The sequence below is a fragment of the Cyprinus carpio genome, chromosome B20, assembly GCF_018340385.1.
Source record: "Cyprinus carpio isolate SPL01 chromosome B20, ASM1834038v1, whole genome shotgun sequence".
In the NCBI taxonomy this organism is placed as follows: Eukaryota; Metazoa; Chordata; class Actinopteri; order Cypriniformes; family Cyprinidae; genus Cyprinus; species Cyprinus carpio.
In genome coordinates, this window is record NC_056616.1 from 30083607 (window position 1) to 30092710 (window position 9104).

The 9104-nt window shown below is 37.0% G+C and overlaps 1 protein-coding gene across 1 annotated transcript; it reads right to left on the bottom strand.

The window, feature by feature from the left end:
- Positions 1 to 540: 540 nt before the first annotated feature.
- LOC109071069 (uronyl 2-sulfotransferase-like) lies at positions 541 to 4712 on the bottom strand. Its single transcript, XM_042746798.1, has 4 exons — positions 4647 to 4712; positions 1006 to 1085; positions 737 to 890; positions 541 to 637 (listed from the first exon to the last, which is right to left on the bottom strand). Exons 2-4 carry the CDS (start codon positions 1074 to 1076, stop codon positions 575 to 577), a joined length of 288 nt encoding a protein of 95 aa, XP_042602732.1. The 5' UTR covers positions 1077 to 1085; positions 4647 to 4712; the 3' UTR covers positions 541 to 574.
- Between the last annotated feature and the right edge of the window lie 4392 nt (positions 4713 to 9104).

Consider the following 9104-nt stretch of genomic DNA (forward strand, 5'->3'; position numbering starts at 1 on the left):
CTATCTGCCAGCAGGGGCTAACTAAATCAAACTGACCAAACCTTGACCCCTACTAGAAATATTCATAAATCTCGCTTTCTTAAACAGAGCAAAGGATAACTTAACAGAGAAAGTGACCTGCACTGAATTAATTAGTAACCTGAAGAAAAAGTCACAGTTAATGTTCCAGATTAATATGTCTGGGAAACTGGCCATTTATGTTTTATGAATACCAGATTTGAGCCATAATTCTGTCACAGTCCTTAGTCGACTGATGTAATTCTTCCAGTAGTGCCAAGTTTTCATGTGATTGTCCTGACTTTAAGCATCCATGCTGTTTTTTTTTTTTTTTTTTTTTTATCCAAATCAGAGTGTTTAGCAATGCAATTGACTTGACTGAATAAAAAGCAAGCATGACTAATCAATTCCTGAACATTCTGCTCACATTGAGCTAATTTCCAAACATAAAACCAGACTCTTGCACTCTCTCACAAGCACTCATTGTGCAATAAATTCATTCTCGACAGGAAATACAGTTCCCAAGTCAAGCTTGGTTTCAGCACACTGAACTACAGTCTGTCCTTCACATCAGCATTCAAATGTTCATGCTTGGACCTGTGCTGACTGAGGGCTCACTACACTGAGAACTGCTGCATCCCTATATGAATCCAACATTGAAACACAAGCAAAAATGTCAGAAAATAATAAAGAAACAGGAATTTGGAAAAAAGGGAGGGATTTAGAAACAGCCTCTGACCAGATATCTCTCGTCATCTTTCATCTGGGGTGTGCGGATCAAGTGATTCTGCTCTCCTCTCCAGTCCCCAAAACGACGAAAAAAGTAATTGGAGAGGAAACGGTTAATGGGATCCCTGATGATGTTTATGTAGACAGGCTGTTCTATCCTAAATCTGAGAAAGAAAGAGACAAAGAGGATGAGCACTGAATTGTTCACCAATGTTTGGCTGTGTTTTTATCTTGGATTAATCAGATAAACTTCAGATAAATAATTCCTGATTTGCTTACCTTGTGAAATTGAGAAAGTGAACATGTCTGGTGTACAGAAAAGGCTGCGGAATAGTGCTAATATTTTTCATCAAATCCACCTGGCAAAAAATCAACACAAATAAACAGATCTAAATGCAGTTTACATAACAATTAATGACTCATCTATTTATTCAACAACGCTTACAGTTTAACAAAACAAACAGCAATGGGGTTCAACAAGTTACAATCGCAGAGCACCAATTTAAAAAGTTATATCTGGTAGTAATAATAAAATAATTTTTTACCAAAAATCATTTAACCACCAGAAGCATACTGTATAATACATGAAAAGTACTTACTATATACATTATCCCTGTCAAACAAATAAATAAAACACTCATAAACTGAGACATAACTAGACACAACTAATTAAAAAACAGCATATGAGAACACAACCACATCATACGTGTGCTACAACTTTCTTCAGGTGCTTTAAAACAATAATTCTTCAGAAACAGCAGTGGATCCATTTAAAAAATTAAACCAGAAATACAAAAACACTGCAAACAGACATCATCTCTCCAAGTTTCAGAATCACACACACCAAGAAAACATTCCTCACTTGGATAGTGCATGGTGCAGTGGAAAGTTATTAGGTCATCTGATGAGGCTGACTTTTCATTACCTTAATGTTTCCTAATGAGGTCCAGCTGGGACCCCAGTCAGCTCTGATAGAGCCCATGTGTCCCTAAATGCATGTTACAGTCTCTAAAAACATAGGCATAAGGAAACTTAATTCTTATAACGGATCGCCATATGAAATACGGGATTGCGTAATGTTGGTCTGGTGTGCCAGGACGGTGTGTTAAAGCGCAGCTTCCTGTAGTGCTCAACAATAAGTTCCAGAAGTTTCCAGTTTGGGAAAGACCACCCTCAGAATTCAGATTTCATACCAAAACCTAAACCTCTTCATGTTCCTTGACCCACATCTCTGTCAAACAGCTAACAACACTGTAACAAGTGCTCTGGTCATGCTTCAATCCTTTATCAAACGCTGCATCAAAGCCAAAATACAAAGTATGTAACAAACTGAGGTAGTGACCATCTCAATGAGAAAATTTCCTGTTCCATAAACGGTTATATGTACACTGTACTAAGTAATGATAAAAGAGGTGTTGGTTGAATCACATCATAAGTAATACCTCAGGTTGGGTAAACAGTTAGTGGTTTGGTGCATTGAGGCTAATAAAAAATATCTTATTAGAATGACATAACGGAACACAAGAGTCCGATGCTTTATTTTGCTTACTGTTACACAAGACAGGTCACTGTAGGAATTTATTTTAGACACACCTGCCTTACAATGAACGAAAGTAACACTAAAGACCAACATATCATATGGACCACTTTTATGATGGTCTCCATTTATTGTAACAGCAGAACCTTCAGAACTTTTCCATTTGAGTTCCATTGAGGGAAAAAGCCATACAGGTTGCAACAAAAACCTTGTTCTCCACCAGGGGTCGGCAACATACGGCACGCAAGCCAACAGTGGCACGCGGCCCTGTTAGGAGCTATAAATACTATTAAAGTGTGAGAATTAACTTGCGGCTAGTCTACTTTTGAGGTAATAACTTTTCATAGTCACACAGCCTGTTAGGAGCTATAAATACTATTAAAGTGTGAGAATTAACTTGCGGTAGTCTACGGATGCACGCTTGACGCTGCACTCTGCAATCTAACAGCGCTCAATGTCAAAATGACTGAGATGTACAAAGTAAATTGATCAAATCAAAGTTAAAAATTATTTACTGTTGACAGAAGCAGAGCGTGAAGCATCAGTTTAACTTTAAAGAGAGAGAGGTAAGAAGTTGCAAATTATTAAATATTAGTTAACTTTTAATAATAGATTTTATGATACAAATGTTAAATGACCTACAGCTATACACAGATAAAAACTACTATATGGCCATTTTGAGAGAAAGAGCGGTGTCACTCTCTATAAACAATGAAGCTGAGTTTAGTTATTCAAAAAACAATGTCACTCTCTATAAACAATGAAGCTTAGTTAATCAAAAAAAAAAAAAACAGCGATTTTACCCCCCCTCCTTGCTGAGAAATATAATGTAGCGATTCAGTAGCGATTAATAAACTAATAAATATATTGGCAATGTTTAACCACAAAAATTAAAACAATGGCACGCCATGCCCAAAAGGTTGCTGACCCCTGTTCTACACAATCACATAACAATGTGAAGATTATGAATGCAGAGGAGGTTCATTTGTTCTTGTCTTGTTGAAAGGTCAGTTAAAAACAGACTGAGCATTTCCTCTATACACACAAATAAACTTTCTTCTCTAAATTAGTTTTATGATTATCCTTATCCTGCAGTGAAATTTGCATTTGTTTAGGAGACTGTGCAGATGCTCCAAGGCCACAAATAGGTAATCAGTCACAAGCACAGCTGTCAGCCAGAGAAAACAAAGTACTGGAATGCACTTAATGCACAAGGAAAGTTATGCTAATTATGGACAAAGCCTATGGGATAATTTTCCAAGCATTGTCAATGGTTTATTTAGTACATGATTAAACTTGACGTCTGTATCAATTAATCCAGTCAAAACAAGATGTTAAATACTTGTTTATTAAGTAATTAATTCATTTATTTAAAAAAAATGCTCCATCAGTCAAAAGTTTTTACTGGAGAAATTAATTATATAGATTGAGAACTCTATTTTAGCTCAGTAAAAACATTCCTATTGATGGATTTGCTTATTACAAACCATGCAGCTTTTTTGCTTTTGCAAGATGTTAATTGATGGCCTGGAGATTTGTGAATTGCTTATGGATTATTGTGATGCTTTTATTAGCTGTTTGGACTCTGACGGTCACAGCACCCATTCCCTGCAGAGGATCCATTTTCCAAAATACCTTCATTAGTGTTCCAAAGATAAGAGTCATACAGGTTTGGAATGACAGAGAACATACTAAAAATACATCACACTGAAAAGTACTTTCTTTGGCTGTTATCCACTCGTGATCTACAGTATCTGTCTGGACACACACCAGTTAGTTTTTCTGATGCTAATGAACCTGTATGTGTTCAGAGATTACCACTGTAAACACACACAATTAATATTAGCTTTGAATATTTACTGTACATCTAACCAGTTTACTCTCTAAAACCTAAGAAAAATGTATCACTCACAAAATCATTTTATTCAAAAAGGTCCCATAATATCAAAAGAGAATTATGAGTGTACTCCGGGATGTGGATAGATTTCCAGTCAAAAAGTTCTTTCATTTTCACGTTAGTCACTTATTTCCCTCTCCTGTTCAACAAACGTATATGAGTGTTATTTAATCAGCTTATTTATTTTAACTTTTCATAGGTTGATTTTGGCGGTTGTGGAGGTGTGACGGTTTGACTCGAACCCAAACGGGATCACAGAATGTTTTATCGTTTTCCTCTCCACAAGGGAGGAAAGTGTGTATTTTTCTCCACAATGAGTGCCATTCGGATGGGTTTCATTGCCACTGGCATTCAGCAAGCATTTCCCTTGGCAAACACCTTTATTTAATCACATCAGTTTTCATCATAGTAGTATGTTTTTTATTTTGCTATACCATTTCTCAGAAGCATTAGTTGCCTCACACACACACACACACACACACTGACCTGCTCATGCTTTGTGAGTCTGGTTTTGTTATGGATGTCAGAGGACACCAGGTTAAACTGGTGCTTGTCTGCAATCCTCAGCAGCAGGACAACTGTTCGACTTCCACACTTGCCAACCCTGTTGTAGATCACCTGACTTGGGAATGGCAGCTCCTAGACACACAGACATAGAAATACATAGGTATTAGGAAAAAAAAAAAAAAAAAAAAAAAAAAGAAAAGATCTACAAATACTGAAAGTCTGGCCAATTCTAAAATGACAAACATTTTTATATTGTGTTCAATTACTGTTGGATGCTGGGTGATGGTGAAAGTTATCTAAATAAATTAGTGGACACAATTACAAAGAAACAACGCAGGAAGCAAGCAAGCAAGAAAGTAAGAAAGAAAGAAATAAAGCTTTAGGAAGGTCTGTAACGAGTCTTTTTAGATATTTATGAATAATAATTCCTGTTTTTACTTATACAGTAAGTATTTAAAGGGATAGCTCATTAAAAAAGAAAATTCCAACCCCTGTATGAATTTCTTTCTTCAAGGGTACTACCATTGTCAAGGTACAGAAATACAGTAAGGAAATTATTAAAATAGTGATAATTTTTGTGTGCAAAGAAAACTCGACACCCTAGTGCCATTTTGGAGAGTATCACGACAAATGCGACGCAGGCTCAGCGCATGCGGGTTCTGCATAAGCAGCACCACACGCATGACTTGTTGTCATTATTTTTGTTTTCTTTGCACACAAAAAGTATTCTCGTAGCTTCTTAAAATTACGGTTTAACCAATGATGTCACATGGACTATTTTAATGATGTCCTTACTAACCTTCTGGACCTTGATTGTGGTAGTACCCTTGCTGTCTATCGAGGGTCAGAAGCTTTCGGATTACAAATATCTTATTATTTGTTTTCTGAAGATGAACGAAGGTCTTACGAGTTTGCAATGACATAAGGGTGAGTAATAATGACAGAAATTTCATTTTTGGGTGAACTATCCCTTTAAGTGTCCCACTCAATGACAGAAGGGTGATACTATAGGTGTGGAACTAAAAAGCTTCCAGTTTCCAGCTCACTCAGATCTTTATTCTCTACTCCGCACAAACTTATTATAATTAAATAATTCTTTGGAGAGAGTTGGAGGAAATTGTAAATTCCTGGATGAACATCCAGTGTGGAAGGAAGAATGGAATTCCCTGTAGGCCAGCATCCTAAATGAAATTAGAGTTTGAAGTGCTTCTTTGTCCCCTGTGTGTGTGTGTGTGTGTGTGTGTGTGTGTGTGTGTGTGTGTGTGTGTTTGTATGAGAAATGCTCCTGAGAGAAAACATTTGTGTTAAAAGCAGTGAGACAGGATGTTTTGTGTTTATGTTTGAATGTGTGACAAGGTTTTTAACTTGAGTACAACAGTCACCCTTACTTTTATTCCGGTCTGTAAACACTAGCTAAACAAGGACCCCCCCATGCCTTTCATTATTTATCCTCTCTCAGTATTACACTCCATAGTGTGGTACAGCATTCTTCCAAAACAACAAATATGGTTCAAGTTTACAGAGAATGCTCTCTTTTCACCTCAAGTGCACACACACATAAGAGGCCTTGTGTGAGCCCAGCTGCCTTGCTAATTCTCCCCATCCCGTTTTCCTTCACTCAATCTCCATTTCCCTCCTTCTCTGGTCATTTCTACACAAAATCTCTTAGCTCATTATAACTATCCATCTGTATACACTATCTATCTATCTATCTATCTATCTATCTATCTATCTATCTATCTATCTATCTATCTATCTATCTATCTAAATAAATGGTGTTCTTCTCAACTTTTTATTAAAGAGATTATTTAAGAAACATTAAAAACACCTCAAACTTTTGAACGGTTGCATTGTTTGATGGATTTAGTAGAAGCATTAACCAAAACAATTCACAAAGCATTCGATTTTCTATTCAAACAGTACATAATCAGTACAGGAACACATATTGGAGTTACAACTTTGATGTTGCTTACATGCTTTACAGATGCGGTTAGTGGCTACTTGATAAAACTGTTGCATTTTTGTACCATGTTTGTGGACCTCTTGATAAATCTGTAAACATCTCTTCATAGCTTGTGTGCTTATAGACTCTGAGCTTTGTTTTTCCACAGCTGTGAGATGTTTAAAACTGGTTGTCAGCATTGCCGGCTTGGGGTCTTTTAGTAACTGCGGGGGTTTCAGCTTCCAAAGACTTTCCCAAACTGTACAGATCCACACTAAACATTATAGTGAAGATTTATATAGACAGGTATATCTTTTAATAGTGAACAAAGCTAGTCCTGGTAGAAAGGGGGATGATTTATACACATGCACACATTGAAACTGGAACTTTGATTACATTAGTTTCAAATTCAGGAAGTCATATTTTCCAAATTTTTTAGTCTTAGCTGTAAAATTTTATATATACATATTTTATATATATATATATATATACATGTGGTTTCAAACCACATTCTTGTGCACATCTGTCTCTAGGGTGAGACATCTTTTAAATTTTTTGTTATTATCACTTGTGAGGTGATTCTGTTTATATATATATATATATATATATATATAGACACACACACACACACACACTCTGCACACACACTCAAAAAATCCATTGTTACTCCAAGTCTAGCTTGTTTAGAGAAGATCCTATAAAAACTAAAACACTACAAAACTTTCCCTTTGACATTGCTTAACACTTTCTAAAACAATTGCTATGATTGTCAGAAATTGTTTAACAAACCAGATGGTGTAGTTACGTACTGCTCACGTGAGGCAGGATATTACATAAATTGTAAATAAAAATGTATTTTACAGTGGCATTGAGGTCTCTTGAGTGTTTAATCTATAAAGAAAATGTCAGAACTTCCCTCTAGTTTTAGAAACAATAAAACACTGTTTGTACAGTTTACATTTGCACAGAGTTATAGCTAAAATTCACAAGAGTATTTTTATGGGAGGACCCTCCTCTCCAGCTCTCTTCTGGACTCTTCTGTCATATGCGAGTGCACTTGCACACAGTTCTCAATACAGTCAATAAATCCATTCCAGCCATTCCAGAGTCTCTAAATCATTTTGAACCCATTTCATAGAAAAGACACCTAAAAACAAAAGAGATGGAAAATAGCACATGTAGTGCAGAGAAGATATTCTCCGGAGATATTTTGAACCACAAAACTCTGATTATAACCACTGATTACAATCACAGTGATAAATAATTTCGAAGCCAGAGCTTTCCCCTATCTGTTCTTTTTATAACTCCCCCTTGTTTCAAGAAATATCTGTGTACACATGAAACCACGAAACTGACACAACTCGATGTAGTATACATGCCAGACCAGCATGTGGCGCTGTAATCCTGCCACATAGATGCACTAAAACACAGATGAAGAAGACTTGGAGTATGCGCATAAACCTTGCGCACGGTATACAAATGAATATGGAACAATACATTTATTAATCTGTGTTAATGTTAGTTAATAAAAAGACCATCGTTCAGTGTTTGTTCATGTTTTTGTTGCTGTTACGTGATGTAGCGGTGTCTGACTAGGGGCGAGACGTGGGGTGATGACATCATCGTTTCACAAAATATATGGATTGGCTGCACACATGAAAACGCAAGGGTGTCCTTTTCAGATTTATCCACTCTGGGACTCGCCCTGCATTCCATTCGGAAGGGCTCATCCCTATGCCCTACTCCCTTCAAAGGGTTTACCCTCCGGAGTGAGAGCTTTGAAGGGTTGAAGGGTGTAGGGGACCAAACAACTGTTTCTTGAAGTGCCCTTTTGCGTCATCATCACGTGCCCACATGGAGGCGCCGTCATCGTGCAAACAATCTGCACAAAGGATCATGGGAGCCTGAAGTGTCCATCAGTTGTACCCTTCAAAATCCTTCATTCCAAAAGGGCCTATTGAAGTGGCCAGTTTTGAGCACTCCGGTTGGACTGACCCTTCAATATGCCAGCCATGATTGTTTTCACTCCGAAGTGCCATTTGGAAGGCAATATATCCCGTTTGGAATGACACCTTTGGTTTCAAAAAATAGCGGTTTCACTCTCCCAAAACGCCCAGAATCCCATGTGGACGAAACGCCAATACCATATCAAAATTTTTGCCTATACAGCTAAACACATCTCCGCATAGACGGGGCCTTAGTTTTGCACATGTAACAAGTGCATCAAGACTCAAATATTCAAACAACTGTGTCCTATAAACACAATGTAATGAACTCATTTTCAAACAAGTCTCTATAAAACCCTTACTGACAAACCGACAGTGATGGTTTTCAACCCTACTATTAAGGAGCAGTTTTCATCGTTCCTCCTCTGAGTAAACTCAGCTGAAAACTCACTGGGTTTTAACCTCTTTTGCAGAGTACGCGTGTAATGACACTCATCTTAAATTAAGTTTTTTCTTTGCACTAATGCTGTTTCACTGTTCCTCTCTCTA